At 56.1% G+C, this 24,860-nt stretch overlaps 1 protein-coding gene across 30 annotated transcripts in view; it reads left to right on the forward strand.

Annotated features, from left to right (window-relative positions):
- The window catches only part of DMTN (dematin actin binding protein), a 37,672-nt gene extending 12,812 nt beyond the window's left edge, over positions 1-24,860 (forward strand). For 6 of the 30 annotated variants that reach the window (XM_043536185.1, XM_037886598.2, XM_037886579.2 and 3 more), the window contains exons 2-17: positions 10,078-10,141; positions 10,940-10,996; positions 12,879-12,996; positions 13,487-13,642; positions 13,879-13,923; positions 14,949-15,057; positions 15,533-15,589; positions 15,708-15,860; positions 16,232-16,341; positions 16,531-16,636; positions 17,023-17,087; positions 17,811-17,859; positions 19,011-19,018; positions 19,696-19,755; positions 20,387-20,467; positions 21,889-24,860. In XM_043536185.1, coding sequence (XP_043392120.1) covers positions 10,078-10,141; positions 10,940-10,996; positions 12,879-12,996; positions 13,487-13,642; positions 13,879-13,923; positions 14,949-15,057; positions 15,533-15,589; positions 15,708-15,860; positions 16,232-16,341; positions 16,531-16,636; positions 17,023-17,087; positions 17,811-17,859; positions 19,011-19,018; positions 19,696-19,755; positions 20,387-20,467; positions 21,889-22,002 — 1,352 coding nt within the window. In that variant the 3' untranslated portion in view covers positions 22,003-24,860. Of the gene's footprint in view, positions 1-1,424; positions 1,544-3,097; positions 3,239-3,263; positions 3,491-5,994; positions 6,307-6,326; positions 7,724-7,977; positions 8,172-10,077; positions 10,142-10,939; positions 10,997-12,874; positions 12,997-13,486; positions 13,643-13,878; positions 13,924-14,948; positions 15,058-15,532; positions 15,590-15,707; positions 15,861-16,231; positions 16,342-16,530; positions 16,637-17,022; positions 17,088-17,810; positions 17,860-19,010; positions 19,019-19,687; positions 19,756-20,386; positions 20,468-21,888 lie in introns of those variants that run through there. The other 24 variants (XM_037886582.2, XM_037886583.2, XM_037886592.2 and 21 more) reach the window with 21 other exon arrangements.

Consider the following 24,860-nt stretch of genomic DNA (forward strand, 5'->3'; position numbering starts at 1 on the left):
GATATTGGCTCTAAATCCCCCTGGGGCGGGGCGGAGGAGGCAGCGAGGCTGGGCTGTGGCTGGAGCTCCTGTTGAAGGATAGCGACTGGAGGGCAGGTCAGCCCAGACGCTGAGACAGCAGAATCTTTATTCGGAAGCCTTTGTCTCTTCTCGTCCTAGGAAGAGAGCAGGATGGAGAAGGGAGCAATTGCCCCTCGGGTCGACAGGGCTGGCCCCCAGCATCCCTGTACAGCAGGCGGGGGCACTGGGAGGGGGTGAGGGTTGTTGGGGAGGGGCATTGTTGGTGTTTTAGTGGGAGGGGGTGGCTATCAGCGAGGAGGCAAGAGGTGCAGAACTGCAGGTCCTAAGGCACTGTCCAGGATGTTCCCCTGGGCTGGGTGGGGCACCGGTGCCCTGCCCATCCTTCTCTCCGCTGTCCTGGGGCAGCGCGAAGAGGTGTCCAGGGTGTGTTTCCCCAGCCCCCTTCCCCACGCGGCCACGTGCGTGCTTGGCTCGCGGGCCCAACTCCCCGTCTGTTTCAGGAACTTGTGACCTAGCATATCCCTCGCTTATTTATGGCTGTGAGTCTTTTCCATAGCAACCCTCACATGATGCCGCGGAGCGAGGGAGGGGGAAATGCCAGGGGAGAGAAACAATGAGAGATGGAGAGAAAGAAATAGAGGAAGAGTCATGCTGAGGAAGGGTGAGGGAGAAAGCGGGGATGAAATGCTGGGAGGGAGGGAGAGGAAACGGGGGGGGGGATGAGAAGGAGGAGAAGAGAGCGAGAAGGAGAGAGTGGGAGAAGGAAGGAAGAGGAGTGCATGAGCCATGCATTATACCCTCCCCCATCTCTCTCAGGCAGTAGCTCTCTGTAGGAGCTGCTCCTGCCCTGGCCCCTTGCCCACAGGCTGCTGCAAACTAACATGCTTGGCTGTTGTGAAAAGTCAAACCCCGGATTTCCTGGAGTGGGGGGAGCCGGCCTCCTAAATCACCCATGTCAGCCCAGCTTTGTGCACTGAGAACCTCCTGTCCCCAACTCCCCCCCGCCCCAACATTGTGCTCTGAAAGGTTACTATGCCGGCAGTGCTCAACGCCGCTCTGTTCTCTAATCCTCTTCTGTGTCTGTCCCGCAGGCTGGGGAGAGCATGGGACATCCTACTTGCCAGCCCCTGCCTGGGCACCACCCTGCTCTGCTATAGGAGCTGGGAATCTGGGGCACTTTCCACAACCACCCAAAAACCTTTCTAGGGGTCGGTCGGTTAAAGTGGCCAAATGCAGGGATCTAGCTCTCTATCATCGTTTGCATTCTGGTTTGAGTGCGTGACTGAGAAGAGCTTATTGAAGGAAAACTAAAGTTAAGGGATTTTTGTTATTTGATTATTATTACTATTATTAATTATGATGAGATGCTGAGATGATTGATTATTATTATTATTTGTATCCAGGATCCCAATTGCGCTAGGTGCTGCACAAACACAGAGAAAAAAGATGGTCCCTGCCCCCAAAGAGCACACAATCTGAGTGAAAGCAGGCGAGCAGAGTTTTGCATTTATTTCTGAGCATGGTAAGGTATCTTGTGGCAGTGAGTTCCATAGTCTAGGTCTAGCACCTGTCAAGGTTCTGTTTCCTGTACATGAGTCTCCCACACTGGTTGACAGTGTCACAGTTCCAGTGGACTGGGGCTGCTGTGAAAGGATGTTCCAGGGGTTTGGTCACTTGTCTAGGGCTTGGGTGGGACATAGGTTTAATCCCTTGGTCTGCCACAGATTTGGACAAATTGCTTAGTCTTTCAGTGCCTCAGTTCCCCACCTGTACAATGGGGATATAAGTGCTACTCTACCTCCCAGGGGTGTGTGAAGGTAAACACCTTTCAGAGCGAGAAGTGCTTGGAGATCTGCTGAAAAGAACTGGGTGTTACTCTTCGTGGGAGGCTGTGGTCATGGGGGAAGAGGCATCTCTTAGGTAGCCAGTGGCAGGCTTTGAATGTCAGGAGAGAGCTCTTGGACTGCGCTCTATGTTTTGCTAGGGAGCCGGTGCAACTCCTGGAGCTCCTGGGCCATGTGGCTAAGCAGACAGGCTGCTGTAGTTTTCTCAGGGCATGTGGCTTCATCCTTACATAGAATAAACCCTGGAGGTCACCAGTCATCTCATCTATGTCTCAGAGGATAGGGCCCAAGCCACTGGCCAGCTGCGGAGCATAATGGGCACCAACAGCACCAAGGAGCCCAAAGGGGTCCCAAGGCTGCAGATTGGCTGAGCCTGAGAGGTGAAGGCTCAGTAATGGGGGATGCTTGAGGAGAAGGCATGTTCTCCCAGGTGCTTCCCCCTTCCCACCAACATCACCTCTGGCTTGCCTGCTGGGCTCAGCGTCAGCCAAGTGCTCTGGGTCCTGCCCGGTGCTGATCTCAGCCCACTGCTGGGAGAGCTGGGTGACAGGGCTGTATACCTTGGAGGTAAGGAGCCACAGGGCTGGATAATGCTGGCACTGCAGCCCGCACTGGCTCACCCTCTTCACGCAGATGCTGAACAGCCTCGGGGAGAGAAGCAAGCCTGGCAGGACAGCGCAGGCCTGGGCTCTGGAGAGAACTGGGCATTGCCTTAGCTTTCCCACCTCCCGCGGATTTGGCTGGCACTTGGTCAAACCCATCGGTACCATAACTCGGTGCGGAGCATGGGCCAGTCCCAACGCCCACAGCCCCGTGCTGCTCCACCCAGCTTGGCTTTCGGCTGTTCCTTTTCGGCAACCAGTCTCAGTGCCCAGTCCCTGTGGTGCTGGGGGATGGATGGAATCAGTTTGCTCCCTGGTGCAGAGAGACCTGGATCCCAGCCCCCGGTGGCTCACAGCTGGCCTGTGTGAGAATCCCAAACATGGGTAGGATCCAGCCTTATCTCTGATGGCACCCGCAAGCAGCCAGCACGTGTGCACTCAGACTGCCTGCCAAGGAGAGCCCGAGCGGCTGGAATCACTGGCCCAGGGAGATTGGTGGTTGCTATGGAGAGAAAGGCTGCTGATTTGGGCGTTGGCACTGCTGTCTGCTCCAGATAAGTATGTTCTGGTGAAGTGCCCTGAAAGGGTGGGGTCTAGGCCACGGGAGCTGAAGGCAGTAGGTGAAAGGGACAGATTCTCAGGACAGTTACAGCTCTCTCTGCCTCCTCCTCTGGGCCTCTCATTTCTGTCTGCCTGCCTCCTTCTCTTCATCTACCGTGTGTCAGACTCTCCTGTCTGTCTAATCGTCACCATGCACATCCTTCTCTCCAGGTATCCCTCTGGCTCATTCTCGCTTTTCGTCTGTCTCTAATCTAGCTGCTTGTCCCTTCCTTGATCCATCTGCCGGTCTGTACGTCTGGAGTCCTGTTCTTCTTCTCCTCGTCTGTCTCGCCATATATATGTTACATGTCCATTTGGGGCATGGGCACAGTGAATTGGCGGATGACTCAGGGTGCATGCAGAGCCCAGTCGTGCCTTGTATTGATCTGTGGCTGGCAGGCCAGCAACTGGGTGGTTTGAAAGGTGTGTGGCCCAGACGCTGTTATTGTGCAAGGGAGAGTCTGAAATGTTCCTAAGCAGCTGCCATGTCTCCGAAGGAGCTCACCGTTCCCTTGATGGGAAACGGCTTTTGGCTGCTTCCAGCCAGGACCTAGATAAGGGCCCCAGAGAGGGAGTGAACCCCTGGGCCAGGGCATGGAGAACGAGTCCGATGGGAGCTGGCAGCTGCAGGCACATGGGGGGCAGCTAGGGATGGAGAGCAATGTTCTCGGTGATTATTTTGGATAATGTGATTATCATCTACAAATACCCATGGGTCTGCCTGGCGGTGAGGGCCAAGCAGCTGCTTTTATCGGCTTTGTCAAAATGTTCCAACTCAGCCAGATGTGACTCCCATGACCCAGTACGGATAGTTGCCTGGCCGAGCAGTGAGTGGGGGTGAGGTGATCCCAGCCTGCATGCAGCCTCTTCCGATGCTCCAGCTTGCTGATGCTCCCCTGGGCTCCATATAACTACCCAAGACTTGCTCCTCCTTTCCTGGCCTCCCTTCCTCACCCTGATTTCCTTCCTGCTACTCTCCCTGGCCCATAAGAATACCTGTCATCACACACTGGGATAGTGGTTCATCCCCAATTTTTGTGCCAGACATGGACCACCTGGGACATGTTACCCCGAAGGCAGTGCCCTGCACTCACTTGGAACGTCCATGGAGGAGCATTGGGTGGAGCATTCTGCACCTCACATGGAATTAGATATGGTGTTACATTGAAGCGTGTGACGTACCACTGACTTGCACGGATCACCCCAGTGTGTGTGTGGGACATGGCTTAATGTGGAACTTCTCCAGTTGATATGTGGGATGTGGCTTCACAGGGTTTCTCCCCAGTGGATACCTGGGATTGGCTTCATGGATTGTAGATCTTTACCATTGAATACGCAGGATGTGGCTTTATGTGGATTGTCCCAAGTGGATACGCAGGACATGGTTTCACGTGGATTGTCCCAAGTGGCTACATGGGACATGGCGTCACATGGTTTGTTCTTATTGAATACATGGGGGATGTGGCTTTATGTGGATCATCCCCAGTGGATACACAGGACATGGTTTCCTGTGGGTCATCCCCAGTAAAAACACGAGATGTGGCTTCATGTGGATTATCCTTACTGAATATGTGGGACTTGGCTTCAGGTGGATTCTTCTCGTTGAACATATGGGGAGCTGCTTCGTATGGATTGTCCCCAGTGGGTACATGGGAGATGGCTTCGCATGGAGATCATTCCCATTTAATATATGGGACGTGGCTTCACGTGGATCATCCCCAGTGAATGTGGCTTGATGTGCATCTGCTTCATATGCTACGTAGGAACTAGCTGATAGTTAGGTTGGGTTTGGTTTAGCTAAACAGAGTGTGAAATGTGCTTACGTCACCTACTCCCGTTCTGTGTATTTCCAAATATACTACTTGCTGCCAGGCACCAGGAGAACTTGGACTCATCCAGAGGGGCGGTACAACGGACTGGGAAATCCATGAGATTTACACACAACAAGGCTGCGTCCAGGACATTCGTGGTTCCTGAGATTCCAGTGCACAGTGTGTCCCCGTGCGACAGGCGTCAGCTTCCACCGGAGCCCGAATCCCCTTTACAGTGGGTGGCCTGGGATTTCCAAGGGCTCTCCTTATCTGCTAACAGCAAATCCCAGTGTCAGGAGGAGCGGGGCCTCTGCTGAAGCCATTCCCAGGAAGTCAGGGACTCCACCCCTGGCTTTGCCTGCAACGGTGCCTGTGGAAAGTCTGAGCTCATGTATCCTGTGCTAGTCAGCTACTCAGCCGGCCTGGTCCCTACAATACATCGTTATCTAGCTAGCGTCCCCCATGCGCCCTGCTGTGCCGTGCTGCCGCACAGAGAGAAAGAGGCTTTGACAGGCAGACGAAATAGTCCTTTGCCCTTCCTGGCGCCGTCCATTGAGGATTTCGTTGCACTTCACAGGCACTCATGAATTAAGGCTCACAGCCCCATCCCTGGGAAACATCCATCCCTGTTTTATACATGGAGAATCCCAGGCACAGAGAGGGTCTGGGTGCAGCCTCTGGAGAAGGGGAGAAGAAGTGGGGCTGGATTTCTGTGCCCACCTGGAATGGGTTCTGGGTGTGGCTGCCTGGCCAGAGGAGAACCAGAGCTGCATTTCTGCCTCTGCTGGCCTGGATTCTGGCAACACAGCACCAAACCAAAAGGTTATTTGGAGTGCGTTTCTGGCCCAGAGGTGGAGAGATTCCCAATGAGACTGATGAGCCCTGATGGTGACTGTGTCTCCTGGAAGACAGATCAGGGTGACATATCCTGGGACCGGCGGATGCTCAGCCTTTGGGGGACCTTAGTCCCTCCCCTCTTCCATTTCGGGAGGCAATGGCTGAGTGTTATAAGCCTCAGGTTTGAAACTCCAGGGCTCCTCAGAATCAAAGGCTAAAAGTCCAGCAGGGCCACTTCAGCTTTTCAATATTCCATGGTAAAAAAACGCTGAGTTCCAAGAACATATTGCATGTGAGCCTCTCCTGGAACAATGGCCTCTGGTGCGGGTGTGCAAAATTCTCATTATACAGGGGTACAATGCACCTTGGTCCCAGATAGCACTGCTGTGCAATGAGCTACATGTCACCCCTCCAGCCCAGCCCAGAGGTGGCCACGTCTCAGAGTCCCATCAGGGTGACAGTTGCTATAGAAACTTAAGAGATTGACTCAGTGCAAGACAGTGTAGACCCTCCCCATTCGGCATATGAGGATTTTTTGCTCTCTCCCCACTCCCGCCCTAAAGGAGAATTTCAGAGAAAAGCAAGAAACCGGTAAAAAAAGGAAAAGAGGGGAATACAATCCCTCCCCTTCCCATTCCCTCCCTCTGACAGCCCCAGCCCCTTCTGTGCTGGGTTCTTTTCCTTCCCAGAACTGCACGGCTGCCTATTAGCACTCCAGGGCCGTGTGCTAAGTGCAGCCAGGCTGCTGCCCTTGCTCCCCACCGAGGCCTTCTCAACCCAGCGTGCTGGCTGGGACAAAAGGCGTAATTAACTCTGCTCTGACTGTCAGCGCCCGGTCAACAAGCGCCTGCGATAACAGGCCTCGGAGCTGGGCCCTGGCACAGGACCACCTGCCCAAGGCAGGGCGGGGCGGGGGGGCTTTCTGCAGTCCCGCGAAGGGGAGACAAACTCCTGCTGAGGAAAAGCCAGACGGAGCGGAGCCTGTTCAACTCCGCTGGGCTGAGGGAGGCCGAGGCCTCTGAACAATAAACCCATTGTGTCCCCCCCTCCCCCCGACTGGAGGGCAGGACTTACCTACAGCATCAGCGGCTGGGGATGGCAGGTGAACAGGCCTTCTGGGCTGCATGCTTCAGGTGGCATTGCTGGGGGAGTCCCTTACAGACTGCCAGACAAACGCCAGCCCGGCCCGAGCCTGGGCCGGGAGGGGAACTGGCCCCTGAGGGGTCTTGGCATGTCTGGGTCTGCGCCGTGCCTGTTATATGAGGGAAAGGCGAAGGTCTCCCGACTGTTGTCAGGGAGACTGAGGCAAGGCCTGGGCTTGTGCTGATTGGCTCAGAGCATGGAAAGCGCTTCATTCTCACGACCGCTCCGCATCGGGCCCCGTGCTTCTTTGGATAATCTGGGCCCAGGCATCCAGAGCGCCGTGTAACCAGAATAAACCCTCACAAGCCCCTGCACTAGGTCCTTTTACAGATGGGGAAATCGCCCTTTTACAGATGGGGAAATTGAGGCATGGAAGGAAAGAGGCCACTGATTTTGGGTGCCTCGGGGTTTCACCAAGCAGCTTCCGCCCATCCAAAAATCAAGACAATCAGCATGAGGAGCTACTGCCGAAAAGGTTGATCTGCTCCGGGTCACCCCACAAGCCTGTGTTAAAGGCCCCCTGGGGATCCTGGCCCCTGTGCTTAGGCCACAGGTGTGTTTTCATGTGTCCTCTGACAGCCGTAGAATTGAGCTTGGTTTGGATGCTAGTTCCCAGAGTTTGGAGGAGGACAGTGCTGGATAAAGGCTCCCCACTTTGGTCCCAAGCAGGGCCCGCGGAGCCCTCCCTCCCGGAGCCTCAGCAGTTGGCAGCTGCTCTGAAGGCCGAAGCAGATGGAACCCAGGAAACCTGGAGCATATCGAGTCTGTCCCTTAGAGGTGGCACATGCCCCCTCTTCCCTGCTGTGGGCACTGACAGACTGGCAACCTCTTGCAGCCTGGGAAGCGAGGAATGGGAGAGATGGAGGTGTGTGTAATAACTGGGCAAATCGCCCCCCACCACAGCCTGCAACACAGGGAGACTAGAGACGGCTCCGGAGTTGGATTACTCTGTTCCCCGCTAGCCTGGCCCAGTGAGACAGGCCACGACTGCAAGGATGCGTTTTCCAGGCAGTGGGTTGGGGGGGGGGGGTATTGATCAGAGATGTCTCCAGCTGGCAAGTGCGTCTGGAGGGCGAGGCTTGGGTTTCAGCTCTCAGGACAGAGAGCAGCTCGGGGAGAGCGGGGGCCGCAGAGGAGACGCCACTTGTGGAGCTGATAAGGTTCTGGCTGGGAGCGGGGCTGCTGCATAGCTCTGTTGTGTACTGCCTCCCCGTGTGAGAGGTGCCCAGATGATGGGGAGGGTGCACCAGCACTCAGAGATGGATCAGAACCGGAGCCGGTAGTCTGACCCACTCCCAAACTCCACGGCTCAGGTAAAATGGGACCCATGTCAGAACTTCACCCCTGGTGGTGCAAGATCCAAACCCAATTGATGAGGCTTTGCACCCTCCAGAACAGCCCTGGTTTTGCCCATCTCTGCCCAGCTATTAACCTTGGGGTATTGAGGGGTTGGCAGTAACCCCTGACAGGGGTGATGCTGTAAGGGGGGAAGAATCCAGAGTCTGGGGGTATCAGAGCCCCACCAAGCAGTCATGTTAGGGGGCACTGCCAAAGACTGGGGACTGGAGACATCAGTAGGCCCCAGGGGGGCACAGTAGAGCCTAACACCTGCCTCACTCCATCTCCCTCGTCCAGGTGCACAGAGTGATGGGGGCTTGTCCAGAGAGCAAAGGGACAGACTCACAGAGAGCAGAGAGGATTTCCCAAAGGAAGGGGAGTAGGAAGGAACCCCCTTTTGCAGGGGTGGGGTCAGCGATCCGTCCCCACATGTACCCCCTGCAGCAGTGATTAATTTGTAATGAGAGAGGTGCCAGGGCTCAAGCAATTCTTTTACTTTCATAACTGACATAGCAAGCCCAGAGGTGTCAGAGCGATGAACTGCCAGGGCCAGAGGTGCCGGGGCTCAGCCCTGGCAAGCTCTGGCACAAATGAAGCACTGCCCCGAAGGGCCCCACCCTCCAGAGGCACAGGCTGCCCCATGGCTGCGGAATGGGCTGAGCTGCTCCGCTGTCTGTCCGCTGCCCCAGGGACTTCCTGGAAAGCCCTTGTTGACCGGACTTTATAGTCGGAGGTGGGGGGAGCTGGGCAGGGCCGGATAGAGAGAGCGAGCACGTCTGTGTCATTGCTGAGAGCTTGGGAGGCATCCAAATGCACTCTCTGTCACTTCCCATTGTCCCAAGAACAATGGCTCAAAACAAGTGCAATGATCCCACCGCTCAGTGCATGGAAAGACTCAGCAGTGGAGGGTCCTGCCTGGCTGGGAGCCCAACTGGCTGAGATCACTGCAGGCTCACCGGCACTGCCAGGTCCTCCCAGCCCACGCCCTGAAGCGGTAGAGCCATCTCTCGGTGTCCTGGGCTCTGAGCAGGCTATGTGTGCTTCAAGCCATGCCGTCTCCCCATACCCTTGGCTCTGGGCAGGATGTGCGTGTTAGCTCAAAACCGGGGCTAACTGACAACTAATAAAATGTAACTGTAAATGGGGACTCATTATTGAGCAGGTCTGTTTCCAGTGGGGTCCTGCAAAGATCAATCTGTTCTTGGCCCTACACTATTTAACATCTGTATCCATGGCCTGGAAGGAAACATAAAATCATCCCTGATAAAGTTTGCATATGACACAAAGACTGGGGGAGTGGTAAATAATGAAGAGGACGGGTCACTGATACAGGGTAATCTAGATCGCTTGGTAAGCTGGGTGCAAGCAAACAATATGCATTTCAAAAATGGAAATGTATACATCTGGGAACAGTGTGCCACTCCGCCATGCCTTGTGGGAGACTCGGGCAAAATTCCTGCAGGAAGGGGTTCCCGCCCTGGGCCACACAGGAGGCTGGCTAGCTCACCAATTCAGGTCTCTTGCTCTCTGGGTGGGGAGCACTGCACTGCTTTAGGGAAAGGAAAGCTTGTCCCTGCTTAATAGAGCCTGCTCTGACCATTTAAGGAGCTACACTAGCTCCCAAGGGAACCCCATGCAGGGAGAGTGCTGCTCAGTTGGTGGGGGATGCAGGGGTCTGAGGGTGGCAGAGGTTTCAGTTTCCCCTCATCTGACATGTGGTTCATGGACACCTCCCCGGGTGTCTGCATCCAAGCTGCCCTGGCTGCAGAGACCGGACCGTGGGAGAGGTGGTGTGTGGGTGGGTGTCAAAGGGGGGATCAGCACGCCGTGTCTGGTGTGTGGAAGGATCTCACCTCTCCCCATCTCTGTCCCCCATTGCAGAGGGAGCATCTGACCCGCAGCCCAGCCTAGGAACCCAAAGGGATGTGGAAACAGAGAATCACTGGTACGTAAACCCCTCGTCAGCATCTCCCCGCCCCTCAGGAGAGATGGGCCAAACCCAGAGTTGTGTATCCAGCTCGCCCAAGCCCTCAGGCTGAGGAGATAGTGGGACCCACATCAGAACCGCAAGCCTCATCCCCCCACCCCATTCCCCTTCCCAGCTTTGCCCCCTCCACTGTGCAGCCTCCTGCTGAGCCTGATGATGAATATTTCAGAGCCCTGCTGTGTGCACCTCACTTTGCATTAGCATCAGATGCCTGCAGGCGGCTGGCTTGGCCCGGTAACGGGGCGAGATGAGAAGCCCAGGGAAGCCGGGGCGGCTGCAGATCCAAGGAGCCGAGAACCAGACATTGCTCAGTGGCTGCATGCAGAGGCCCCTTCTCACTCCCTGATGGCTTTGATCTGAACCTCTCCGAGCCTTGATTCCTCCCCATGTACACACGGTCCGGGCTCTCCCTCCTTTATTCCTCCATCCCCTGACCCACTATGGCAGTGTGCTGGATGGACCCGCCCTCAGGGATCATTGCAGACTCCTGTCCCCACTTGAGACAGGAGCAAAGGTCTAAGCAGCAGCCTCACCCAAGCAGATCCGCCAGGCCAAGTCCTGGCATCAGCTTTGCACCACAACTGGGCACAGGGGCGGCAGGCTGGGTGCCCTCCCCCCCCCGAGCTGTTGCCAGGACCCAGGGGGTCAGGCAGCTCACCCTTTGGGACCCTGAACAAGGGTGGAAACCGTAGCAGCAGGATGCCTTTGCCCAAGCTGATTGCTGTGAACGAACCTTCCTCCTTCACCCCCTTGCAGGACTCTGTGCATGACCCAGCCCTTCCCGCAGGCGACGGAATGGAAAGGTTACAGAAGGTAAATGAACAGGGTCAGACTCTCCAGGCCTCCTCTTTGCAACCACCCCGGACACCCTGGTCAAGGCATGGGGGGGTTGGCATGCTCGATGGCCCCATATAGGAATGCAGGAGGCTTTCTCCTCTGGGGGCCACTTCAAGCCCAGCCCCTCTCTGTTTGGGGGCCTCGTGACACTAAGTGGTGGGTCTCAGTGTGCTCGCTAGCAGACAGGTATCCACAGCACAGAGCCGCTGGCACCAACAGGCCCCATAGTTGGCAATCTCTGCAGAGAGATCAAGGGCCCCTCCTGCTGCTGCGGGGACTGCCCAGGTGCATTGGCAGAGGGCACAGGAGCCAGCACTATACCTGCTCTGAGGGGGTGCAGTGGCAGGAGAGAACCTGGGAGCATCCCCTGCCCGGTGCCATGCCAGGTGATGGGTAGGTGTCAGTTTCTGAGCAGGACAAGGGGTGAGCTGGCAAAGGCCGTGCTGGGCCCTTCTGCACTCAGCATTGCAAGGGCCACACAATTGCATGCTGTTAATTGCGATCACTAGATGCTTCTGAGGAGCTGGGGCATGCAGTTGCTGTTACCGGAGAGCAAAGGAGCAGGGTCTAGTCTTCACTCCATCTGCCGTAGGGGCTCCACCCCTTGCTAACTGGATTTTGGGCAGACAGCACCACCTAGTGCTTACTGCAGCTCTCATGGACACGTCTGCTGAGGCTGCTGGCAGTGCCCACCTGTGCACACCACTGCTGCCTGCCCCAACAATGTGACCTGCTTTGGGCTGTGGGATTTGGAGACCTAGCTGTGCTGTATGGGGCAGGAGCTGCAGATTTCCCTCAACTTGCATGGCAACTCCTGACCTGGACCGGCTGAGTTTTAATTTCTAGTTGAACGTGATTTGTGTTTTGGGAGGAGCTGCAGTTCATAGCTATTCTCCACGTTAAAGACGAATTGTTCCCTGAGTCCCAGCCTTCCCCACACATGCCATGAGTCTTAGGAACGCAGGGACTGCCAGACTGGATCAGACCTGTGCTCCATTTAGCCCAGTATCCTGGCTTTGACCAGCTGCTTCAGAGGAAGGGGAAAGAAACCCCAGGGGGCAATTATGGAATAATCTCCCTACAAGGGAAGATTCTCCCTGACCCTCAACAATTAGAGGTTGGTTTGTGCCCTCAAGCAGAAGGGTGTTTGTATCCCCTCTATTTTCTCCTGTCCTGTGGGTGTTCTTGTGACTCATATAGAACTCCGAGCCTTTTTGAATGTTGTGTGCTCTTGGCCTTGATAGTATCTGTTGGCAGTGAGTTCCAGAGGTTCACAGCCCCCCACCACCACCTTGTCAGTCAAACCTGAGAGCATATGTAGGCAAGAAAATGCCAAGGAACGGGGATATCAGAGGGCTGATGTCCTTCTGGATTTCCTAGGTCTTGCTCTGAGGATCAAGGCCCTTCTCTCTGGGAGTCAATTCCACTGATCTCCAGCCCTTCATACAGGTGCAGTGGTGGGAACACACACACGCACACACACAGGTACACAAGCACACTCGCACATGCACGCACACACGGATATGCACATGCAAATACACACACATACACACAAAATCCAGGTACAGGTGCACATGCATGCACACACACTATTCTCTGCACCATGGCCTTCCCCCTCCAAAGCCATATCTAGCCAAATGGTGCTAAATTGACATATCCAAATGGCACATCCATATAATATCCAGCTAGGCAGGGTGGGGCTGTTGGGTTTGGGACTGTAATTCCCACCTGGAAGGGAGTGAGGCTCAGCAGACGATGACTGCTACCCTTGGCATTGCTGCCTCTCTGTGTGCCTCTCAGTGGGAGCTTACCTGGGTTTTCTCTTGCCTTGCCCTGTCGGCTGCATTGATGAAGCCAGCAGCGGAGAAAGAAACTCACAGAGGTCTCTCCCTCCTTTCCAGCAATCTTTGACGTCCCCTGGGAGTGTCTGTTCCTCCCGCGGGTCCAGTGTCCCAGGATCACCCTCCAGTATTGTGGTGAGTGCTGTTCATGTCACATCTCCCTTTTGGGGGGGTCTCTAAAGCACCCAAACTCCATGTGGGCAGCGTAATATAGCGATCAGAGCAAGGTCATGGGAGTCAGGACTCGTGGGTCCTGTTCCCGGCTCTGGGAGAGGTATACGGTTTAGTGTTTAGAGCAAGGGAACTCAGAACTCCTGGGTTCTCTTCCTCACTCTGGGAGAGAGTCTGGTCTAGTGCTTAGAGTAAGAGAATGGGAGTCAGGTGTCCTGGATTTTAATCCAGGCTCTGACCTGCTGTGTGACCTTGGGCAATTCCCTTCCCCTTTTCTGTGCCTGTGTTTCTCCATCTCTAAAATGAGGAGAACAATCCCTTCCCAATTTCCAGATGGGCTGTGAAACCTCAGCTCCATGCAGGAAAGCATCGTGGACCCTGCCCTGCACTGGGAGAAGCTCAGACACCTGCTTGAGGCTTTTCTGGTTGAGAAGGAGCTTTTCCTCCTTCACAGGCCAGAATGGACAATGAGGTTCTGGGCTACAAGGACCTGGCGGCCATTCCCAAGGACAAGGCGATCCTGGACATCGAGCGCCCTGACTTAATGATCTATGAGCCCCATTTCACCTACTCCCTCATGGAGCACGTGGAGCTGCCGAGGAGCCGAGAGGTGAGGGTGTCTCGGTTAGGGCCTGGTCGCTCTGTGTTTGTCCCCTCTCTGCCAAACCCCCATCAATGGCTGAACCAATGTAAGCTCTGTGGGCAGCTCCCATCTGGCTAAGGGGAGATGCTTTCACCTTGCTGGGCTGCCGGACAGGGATGTACCAGAAATCTTTACTGCGTATCCCAGTGGTTGCAGGATGGGTCAAGTAAATGGCATCTGTCTCTCTCTGCTTCTTCCCACAGCGGTCCCTGTCCCCCAAATCCATCTCTCCTCCTCCTTCTCCAGAAGTGAGTACTCCCACACCTTGCCTCCTGCTTAGTTGTCTGCAGGCGTCGCTTGCTCACAGGCAACAGAAACCCACAGAGCCTGAGGTCCAACCAGCCTCCCCCATGATGTGCCTTGTATTCTAATCACTGTGCTCTCGCTCCTATCATGATCACTAGGGAGACTGCTGGGGGGAGGGAGCCTCTGGGCGGGTCTACACTATGTGACCCGGGTTTGTGGACTCGCTGTTTCCAACCCCAGCCATGCTAACTTGTCCTACACTGCGAAGACCTTCTGACTCAGGTCTGCTGCTTGAGCTGCGTCCGCACTGCTCAGTGACAGGGTGTGGACTGGGACTCGGGCTCTGACCCACCCCCCTAGTAGGGTCCTAGGAATGCAGACAGATTTGTGTGAGGATGGAAGGGGGCTTGGGCTCAAACAAGGGCTTAGTGGCTGGTGTAGACATCCCCCTGCAGAGACTCTACCAGGGCAAGGCGTTACTGGGACAGGTGTCAGGATTGGTCCCTGACGCTGCCTGGCTGACAGATCAATGGATGAGTGGATCCATCTTTTCCAAAGGCTACTTCCCCACTGGCTCATCAAATGGCTCCTCCACTGTCCACACGCCGTGGCTCTGTCTTGAGCATCCGCACTACTGGCTGAGGTGAGATCAGCTAGTCCAGAAGCTCACGGAGTCAGAATCCAGGGGCTTAGGTTGCACTTGGACCCTGATTAAACAGGAGAGTTTTAGAGGCTGGATTAAACTAACGAGCCCTGTGAAAGATGAGGGAGATGGACAGCTGGACTTCCAGTATGCCTTGAGGCCAGCTTTGCCATGTCTCACCATTCCAAGCACTGTCAGTCTTTCCTGAGAGATCTGGGAGAGATTTCCCTCCCAAGGGGTGGGACTGAACTATTAGGTGCAGTCTGGGCTTGGCAGTTACGTCTCTGTCTGAGCAGGCAGCATGGGCCACTGTCAGAGACAGGCTGCATGGGGCGCTGGTCTGTCCCGGGGCAGCAGCTGCTCTGACACGGGCTCTGTTCACAGGTCATCCGGGACTGGATGGAAAACAAGTCCCTAGGAAGTGCCTCCCAGGCACCTAGTCGCCGGACCAGCAGCACAGCCCGGAGTGGAGTGCACCACTTCCACCGACCTGGTACGGCCCACACCCTGCCTGGGGCTCGCCAGGGCTCTCTGTATGGGTGCGAGGGCAGCAGGACCCCAACTTCAGGGTCACACACCACACTGAAATCCCAACCAGAGACCCAAGACCAGACCCTGCAACCCCATCCTCCCTGCTCCTACTCGGGTGCCTTTCCCCCTCCACCAGCCTGAGTCAGGTGAGCCTGGAGCCAGCACCTGAACCCAGCTCGGGGACTGGGACCCACTTGTCCTTCCTCCCAGATCCCACCAGCGTGGAGCAGGGAGAGCGCTGTTCCGTATACCCAGAGAGCAGGGACAGCAGGAGGGCAAGCCTCCCCCACCAGTGGGACCCTACCTCCTCTAGGAGTGAGAAGGAAGCTCAGCTGCGGCTGCCCATTGGGGCCAGTGGCGGTGGTGGGGCTGGCTCACTGGGTTGCCTGCTCGGTCACTGGCATTTCTCACCCTCCTGTTCCCCTCCCCTCCTCTAGAGACCAACACCATGGAGCTGAACATATACAAGAAGCCGCCGATCTACAAGCAGAGAGGTGAGCGCGGCTGCTTCCTCACCCCGGCCTTTGGGTGCTGGGTAGGGACATTTGGGGGAGGGGGTGCAAGGCGACGGGGAAGCCAGGCCTCAATTTTCTGTCCCTCTGTCTATTTCAGAGCCCTCGACGGGAGTCCCACAGAGCAAGCACATGATAGAAGACCAGATAATTGAGTGCTCCAAGTTCCCTGCAGCCCAGGCCCCGGATCCCAACCAGCCAGCCAAGATCGAGACGGATTATTGGCCCTGCCCTCCCTCCCTGGCCGTCGTAGGTAGGTGATGGCAGGGTGTTTTACTTGCAGGTGGGTGACTCTTATCAGCCCCCCCCCCCCAAGCTGAGCGGGGTCAGTACTGAGATGGCAGACCACCAAGGAAAGCTGAAGCGTTGATCTGAGTCAGCATCGAGGCCCCATTATGGTGACTGAAGGGGCTGGGCAGATGGGACATACAGCCAGGGCCCTGACCTCTTGTGGTCATGAAAGATTCCCTGGCAATTTTTGCTAGCCCAGGTGTTGGGGTGATGCATTCTGCCTCCCTAAATTTCCCCAGTGGGGAAAGGATCCAGCCTCCCTCTATCTCCCTGCCCCCTTGATTCAGAGTCTTGCTCTTGCCCCGCACCCTGATGCCCTCTTTGGGTCCCCAGAGAAGGAGTGGAGACAGCGGAAGGCCTCCAAGAAAGGCATGGAAGAAGAGGAGGATCTCACGGAGGAAATGACTAACCTGCGTGAACTGCAGAAAGAGGAGCTGAGTAAGGTAGGATGACCTTGGAGGTGCTGGGGCTCCAGGAGGGCTGAGTCCTGGACCATGCTGGGACTAGAGGGGGCTCCAGCTTGGAGGATGCTGGGATTTGAGTGGGGGCTGCTCCTTGGAGTATGCTGGGGCTGGAGGGGGCTGCGTCCCGGCACTGAGTCCTACCTGACCCTGACTGCTCCTTCTCCTCAGGTCACCTCAAACCTCGGGAAGCTGATCCTGAAGGAAGAGATGGAGAAATCTCTCCCCATCCGGAGGAAAACCCGCTCGCTCCCAGACCGAACGCCCTTCCACACCTGTGCGTGGGGCCGGGCAGAGTCCCAGACATGCCCTCCTCTCCTCTTCCCCCTCTCTGATGCTGAGATCCCCTCCCCAGTCCTTTCCTGCCATCCACGGGAGCAGCATCCATTTTAAGTCGATACCCTGACAAGTGACATTGTTTTGGTATCGTTCCAGGTGTTGGTTTTATTTAAATATTGATTGTTCGTGGCTGGGACTGGAGTAGCCCTGAACTCACCCCACAGCCAGCTCTCCTGGCCTGCTCCATGCAGCACCCTCTGCTAGGAGAGGCCGGGGCAGGAGTCACGGGGCGCTCCCGCCGGGCCATCCCCTGCACTGCTTTGTACTAGGATTGCTGCAGGAACAATCAGCCCAGAGGTGATACTGGCTTTTGCTCTTTTTCAGCTCTGCACCTGGGGAATTCCAGATCCTCCACCCTTCCGGCCTATGGGAGAAGTACCCTCAGCAGGGTAAGGCACTTGGCGACTGCAGTTCCCCACTTCACCCTCCCCTTGCCTGCTGTGTCCTTGAGAGTGTGGTATTTTCCACATATTGTTCTTATCCGTTCAGATGATATTCAGATCCAAATGGTGCCAGACAGAACCATTCCACCTGGGCCCGGTGCCCGAGCCTAGCCATGGCTGGGCTGTGTATCCCTGGGGGTAATGTCACAGGCTGGGACAGTCAGGAAGAGAGCTTGCCGGGAATTGAGAGACAAAGCCAATCAGCCAGTGAGCGCAGCTGGCTCACAGCCCTGCTGGTGAGGGGACCCAGGGCCTTATGCCTTTGGGCCACTGGTTCAAATCTGGCCCACGTCAGCAGTGATGGAGAGTCATTACCACTTTCTGGCTGTTCGGAGTCTTGTGTGAAATGAGTTTGTTGGGTCTCAGTCCAGCCCCAGTGGAACAGATCTCCTTGTCACCAAAACCACTCAGACACCGCTCTTCCCCTTGATCAAGGCGGAGGGCAAGGCGGAGAGCAACGCAGGGGGAATCTTGCTGGGTTGCCCCCTGGGATGCAGCTGCTCTGTGGGTGCAGAGGCCCCTCGTTCTTGGGGCTGTCAGCCTGGCCCTTCTCACCAGCTTCCAGCTGCTTCTTGCGTCAGTCCAGAAGGCAGTTTCTATCCAAGCACCCTGCCCCTCTCAGAGGCACTGCTGCCCTGGTAGCTGATGCTGTCTGATTTCCTTTTGCAGCTGCAGTCAGCGGAGTTCAGCCCAACCAGCAGTGAGAAGGGGAGCCCAGGTAAGAGAAGCATACGGCACAAGGGACAGGTGCAGGGGAGATGTGTGTCTGGTCTGGTCTGGTCACTCAACCCAGAGATGCCGTTCAGAGTCATCAGCATCAAACTCTTGCTCATCTTAGCTGGGCCGTCGGCCTGATGGGGGCGCTGTGTCACACGCCCCGTGGGCCAGACCCCACAGCTGGTGTGAATCAGTGCAGCACCCGAGCACTAACGGAGATGCACGGGTTTACACCAGCTAAAGGATTCCAGCTCATCCCTGCCCCCATCCCACTGCTGATGAGCTCTGGGCCTGGCGCTCTCTCTTCACCTCTTGCCCAGCCGCACAGGATGCTGGCAATAGCTGCCCCCACTCATTATCCTTGGGAGGAATGGATGGATTTGGTCTGGGTGGCCTCACGGCATCGGGGAGGGCTGGAGACCGAGTCCTGCCATTCCAGGGCACCAGTTTAAATTAGGCCTGGGATGGTATCGTGCAGGAGCCAGGAGCTGCCAGCTGTCGGGAGGCCCTTAGCTGCTGGGTCTCAGTCCCCTTCCCAGCTGCAGTGTCCACCTGGCAGCCCCAGCAGAGAGGCCAAGGGCTGGCTGGCTGGTGGGAACGCCTTCCCCCCTCACCCCTAGACATCGGGGCACAAGGCAGTTGCTGGGCAGGGAGTGGGGGAAGCCTACCCAGCCGCTGCCATGCTGTGCCTGTTCGGGGGCCTTCGCTCCCCCGCCTGTCCCGCGCTGCTGGGGTGGGCCGTTACGCATGCCAGTGGGCGTCAACGCTCAGCCCCAGCAGCGCAGGCTTTGCAGCCAGGCCCCGAGTGGCCGTTGTCTGTTATCTTTGGATGCTGGGATTTCCAAAGCTTTGTGCAGCCCACGAAGGGTTAAATTGATACCTCTCCGCTCCCTGTAGACAGAGAAACCAGGCAAAATCCTCAGTTGGCGTAAGCTACATTGTATCTGTGGGCCAGATCCCCAGCTGGTGTAAAACCCACAATACTTCCATTGACCTCCTGCCGATTTCCACCAGATGAGGATCCGGCCCCTTGTTCTAAATGAGCTGGGACATACAGTCCCTGCACCCACAGCTGGGGAGTTGGGGGGTGGGGATCCTAGCAGGACGGCTGGAGCTGGGGTTCTCTGAGCCCCTTTTCTTTGTGTTTTGCAGGCCTGCAGGTAAGCGATCGCCCTGCCGCTGAAGGGGAGACACTGGGAGCGGTGATGTATCTTGGGAGAGGCGGGGGAAGTGCCCCTCCCTTCCATTGCATGCTCAGCCTCTCCCAGCCTGGCTTGGCTGGCACCAGCTGCCAGACAGACGGAGCTCAGTGGTGCAGGGCTGGAGCTGAGACTCAGACAGGACTACTGGGAAGGACAGGGGACTGGAGCAGGGCAGCAGGGAAGGGAGTGGAGTGGCAGCACCAGAGAAGGAGAGAAGGGCAAACTGAGGAGACAGAGAACCCCAAAGAGGCAGGATGGGGATGGGAGGTAGGGGGAGAGGGAGACAGCAGAGGCGCAGGGGTTTAGGAGCTCAGGTGGGGGCAAGGAGACAGCAGAGATGTGGGGATTCAGGAGCTCAGGGTGTGGGAAACAGAGACAGGGATTTAGGAGCTTGGGTGGGGCAGGGAGGCAGTAGAGACACAGGGGTTTAGGAGCTCCGGATGGGGAAGAGAGAAACAGCAGAGATGCAGGGGATTAGGAGCTTGAGTGGGGGCAGAGTGCCACTCTCTCCAGTGCCTAGGCTGAAGCCCATCACCCTGCTGTTTGTTAAGGTCCTTTCGGGGAGGTGGTGGGGACTCTGGCGTGGGAAGCCCTGTATGCCAGCCCAAGACTGACTGGGGGTTTGCTGTCTGCAGAACGGCCAGCGGGGGAGGATGGACAGAGGGAACTCCCTGCCCAGCATGCTTGAACAGAAGGTAAGAGCCATGGCTGGGGGCTCTGCAGGCCCGGGGTCAGGGTACAGGGTGGCCCAGCCATGGGCTGGGATGCTCACACATTTGCCTTGTTACTTGCTGCTGGCTGGCTGGTGCCTGTAGGTATGTGAGGTGGGGGACATGCCCCATTGCAGGCTGAGCTGGGGGGTGTGGAGTAGCAGACGTGCCCTACTGCAGGCTTTCTGTGGGTGGTGGAACATGCCCCATTGCAGGCTGAGCTGGGGGGTGTGGAGTTGCAGACGTGCCCTACTGCAGGCTTTCTGTGGGTGGTGGAACATGCCCCATTGCAGGCTGAGCTGGGGGGTGTGGAGTAGCAGACGTGCCCTACTGCAGGCTTTCTGTGGGTGGTGGAACATGCCCCATTGCAGGCTGAGCTGGGGGGTGTGGAGTTGCAGACGTGCCCTACTGCAGGCTTTATGTGGGTGGTGGAACATGCCCCATTGCAGGCCGAGCTGGGGGGTGTGGAGTAGCAGACGTGCCCTACTGCAGGCTTTCTGTGGGTGGTGGAACATGCCCCATTGCAGGCTGAGCTGGGGGTGCAGGGTGAGAATGGGAACAGGGACGGGCATTTTAATGAACCCTTCTGTTTACCTGTGTTGTCCCTGGCTCTCAGATTTACCCCTATGAGGTGCTGATGGTGACGAACAGGGGTCGTGTGAAACTGCCTCCAGGAGTGGACAGAACAAGGCTAGAGGTGCGGATGGGGCATCTCACTTGCCCCTGCAGTGTCTGGGCCAAGGGGAGGGAGCGGGGCCAAGGAAACCACAGCTGACAGATCCCCGGGGCTGGGTGGGGGGATGGTTCAGGGTAAAACAGCTGGAGAAATACACAGAGGGGAAGGGAATGGGGAAGAGAGAGTTAATGCTTTGTGGCCCCTGGACTTGGAGCACCGCCTGCTGCCACCCCATCCCTGAGCTGCCCTCCCCGGTTGCGTCTCTCCTGCACTCCCACAAACAGCTCTAGGTATTTCATTCTCTTGTACCCATGCTAAATGTGGAAGTTAATTCGATTAGAAAAGGAGGGAGCCAGGCTCTTGCCCCAGGACTACATGGGGTGGGCACCTGCCACAGGGGCCCGGGCACAGCAGACTCCATGGCCAGCATCTAGAGTGGGTGCATGCATTCTGAGGTCAGGGACTCAGCTACCAGGGCGTGGGCAGCGTCTGCTGGAGCCCAGAGAGAAGCTCTGGCATTCAGGCCTGTTCTCCACACCATGTGGCAGTGGCTTAGCTGAAGGCATGATGTTAAACCGAGGCGACTCTGGGCCTGTCTGCGTGCAATCAGAGGTGTGACTGCAGCAGGCACAGACATCCCAGAGCTAGCTTTGATCTAGCTACGGTGGGTACCAACAGCAGTGAATCTGTGGCAGCATGGGCTGTACAAGCCCACGTCAGGCAAGCTAAACTGCTGTAACCAGTTTAAAGGCAAGAAAGAGAGTCTACACTGGGGTTTTGCATTGGTTTAACTAAATCATTTTAAAACTGATTTATGTTAAACTGATGCAACTTCTGTGTGTAGACATGTCTAGTGTGAGGGTTTGTATTAGGACTGGATTGGAAACCGATTTTCCATCTTGTGAGAAATTCCATCATTTCAAAAAAAATTTGAGAAATTTTTTGAGAAACGAAATTCCAGTTTTTTGTTTGTTTTGCGTTGATCAGAATGTTTTGTTTCAATAAAATGGTTTCATTCTGATTTTGATTTTTAACAATATTATATAAAATAAACAGTATTTGAAATGAAAAGTTGTTTAAAAATGGAAAATTGAATTTCCCCCAGCAAAACGCAGTGGTACACGCACACGTGTGCTCACACACGTACACTGATCTGGCACAAACACATATACACACAAACTGACCTCACACGCGCATACACACTGATCTGGCATTAAACCACAGGCACTGATCTGGGGCAGGCACACGCACAGATCTGGTGCACGCACACAGAGATCTGGTGCATGCACACACACACACAGACAGATTTTGTGCATGCGCACACACACAGAGATTTTGTGTGCATACATGCACGAACACACATACACACACTCTGATCTGGCACATGCACACACATACATACAGTGACTGGTGCATAACACCCACTGTTTCTCTCCCTCCAGAGGCACCTGTCCCCAGAGGATTTCCTGCGTGTCTTCGAGATGTCCCTGGAGGAGTTCAGCAAGCTGGCCCTGTGGAAGCGGAATGAGCTGAAGAAGAAAGCTTTCCTGTTCTGAGCCTAGTGCCCAGCCTAAGCCAACCCTAGCCGTGATCTCAGTTAGTGTTAAACACAATCTCGCATCACAGCTGCTTTAGGGCTACTGAGCCAGTTTTAACACCTGCCTCCCCTCCCCGAAGCCCCTCAGGCACGTTGATCCCTCATTCCCAGTTTTGCCTCTCCCTGGGGGATATCGGAGAGCCCCTCCCTGCCCAGACCTTCCCCCTCACATGCCCAGGGGGGCTGCTGGCAACACTGGTGGGCTACTCAGTCTGGGTCTAACCTCTTTTAATGGAGCCAGGGGAGGGAGAGTTGAACAAGTGGCGGGAGGAGCAAGCAAACCCTAGTCAGCCAAGGTCCCTGGGCTGGATGGTGTGTAGGGGCTTCTCGGGGGCAGGGCATCGGTGTCCCTCTTTGCCTGTTGGGGTCGCGGCTGGTTCAGGCAGGATGGGAGCCATAGCTACTGGAGGGGGCTCTGGCAGGGGCCCTGGCTTTGCTCCCCCGGCTCAGCTTGGGGAGTGGACAGGACAGGGACACACCGTAGTGCTCGGTTGCTGGATGCACGTTGGTTTAGGTGTAAGGGAAGTCAGGGCTACTTCTACCTTGCTGCTGGGCCCTGACTGGCTCCCTTGCTTCAGGACCCTGCTCCCAGCCTTACTGCTCCTCTCGGGGCCAGCCTCCCTCCCTGTCCACACTGGGCAGGGCACATGTATACATCTGCATAGCTGTAACCCTGATGGGGCTGCCGGGTGTCGCCATGGCTGTGTTTCTGAGTGGCCGGTCAGCAATGGGGTTGTCATTTGCCTACAGTAGGCTCCAAAGAGCCACGATTTTCATTAGCAGCCACTCCCCATGGACCCACCCACAGTTGGGGCCCCGTCCTTGTAATCAAGCAACCCTCGGTGGAACTGGGAGGGGGCACAAGAATTTCTCGCTGGAGAGAACTGGAGAATCAGAACCAACCCTTCTGAGGTCACTTCTGTCTCGCTCTCGCTCGCTCCCGGCCGCCCCTTCCTCTCCCCACTCCCACCACCCCTCCCTCTAAATTCAATCCCTAGGTGGACGTGACCGAGCACCTCCCAAGTTCTCAACCCAATGGCCCAGGCTCTCAAACCGCAGGGCTCCCCATTAAGGCTACAGCTCCCACACCCCACCCCTTGCAGCTGCCTTTGGGGGAGGGTTGCTCTCAGCTCCATCATTTCAGGCCTTAGTAGTTGATGATTTTGCTCCTGCCCCTTTGCAGAGCCTCAGTCGAAGCCCCGTGGCCGCCCTGCCAAGCCCAAGGCCCTTCCCCAGGTTTGGCAGAGGAGTTTGCCTGGGCAATGAGAGACTCAGGGCTCGAGGCTGGAGCCTGGAGGCAGCTCATCATGTTCTCTCCAGCCTGGCATGTAATCTCTGGCAGCCATCCCACTCTGTCCCCCTCAGGCTTCCCAGCTAGGATTTCCCCCTCTCCGTGTACCCCATGGGGCAGCAATAACCCTCTGCTGTGGAAACCACACCGTTGGTATACTGCCACAATCTGCAGGCTGTCCCCTGCTGACACACCAGGTGATGTCCGACTCTGGCTTCCCCGCCGCAGTGCATAACCAACCAGGGCTCAGACAAGCCAGCTCTCTCTATGCCCAAGGATGGAATTTCCTCAGGTAGTGACAATATTTTAGAGCTTGTGCGGGTGAGGGGATGCCTGTGTCGATGCTCGGTGAAGGAGCAGAGAGGATGCCAAGGCAGGAGACTCTGGGCAGCTGCATCAGTAGCTAGGAAGCCAGGCCCTGCGCAGTGACCAGCAGAGACTGATGTGGTGCCGATCCCTTGTGGACCCCGGCCTCATCGCCAGGCCCTGGAGTTTGGAAATAATCACCCAAGATTGCTCTGCAGCCTGCACACAACACGCCACGCTCCCCCCCCCCCCCCGGCCCCCAAACCCCATACCCCGCACGCTTCAGAGCTGCCTGCAAGGAGCAGTGTGTCCTGGAAAGGGCAGGAAACTTACCAGTATCCTGGGGGGTTGTTCCACGCTATGCTTCTTGTTTGCCAGAGGGCGAGCACAGCTTCCAGCCCAGCTGCAGTCCCCATCTCAGAGCCACCTCTGAGATCTCTCAACCAAGCAAAGAGTAAAAAGCTGAGAGACTCCCCCTTCCAGACAGTGCATTGACCAAAGGGGATCCAATAAGCCTATGTTTGGGTCAACTGGCCTGTCTCAGGCAGAGCCTTACCCAACAGGCCAGGAGCATTACAGAGGGGTGAGCCACGCTTTTCTCTGAAAGGTCAGGTGTTGGCAGGATATTGGCCTGGCAGCCCGCTCCTGCACATTGAAGACTGTGGGAGCTCCCTATGTAGGGCACATGCAGGACAGTCCAGTGGTCTGATCTCCCATCCGGTCTGGGCTACAGCACCTTACATGCCTCCAGGAACAAACCCAAGGAGCTAACAATTTCCTTTGCTTTGGGGTCTTTTTAAAAGTCAAAATAACCAGCGGTCAAATAGGGGAACTGGCCCCTCAGAGCCAAACGATTTCCTGGGCTGCTGCTCCTTTCAGTCCTCCTGCTGGGTCCTTTTTCTACTGTGCACCACATCTGCTCCCCAGCGCTGGCCTGAGACCCACTCCCTCACGCTTTCCCTTTCCGTTTCCAACCACTGCCCCACCACTACACTCTGTCGGGATGTAAAGAATGTAATTTATTGGGAAACCCCTGGCCCATACTTGCCTTTCACTGCTACTTATACAACATATCTATAAATATATATATATAAATATGGATTTTTTTTCTGATTTGAATACAGTGATTCCCCTTTCTCTGTTTATTTTTTGCTGGTGTCGGAGATTCCATGTGAGAGTGATTTTTTGCTTATAATTAAAGGTGAAATGGCTTTATTCAA

Source organism: Chelonia mydas, chromosome 26 (genome assembly GCF_015237465.2).
Source record: "Chelonia mydas isolate rCheMyd1 chromosome 26, rCheMyd1.pri.v2, whole genome shotgun sequence".
Lineage (NCBI taxonomy): Eukaryota > Metazoa > Chordata > Testudines > Cheloniidae > Chelonia > Chelonia mydas.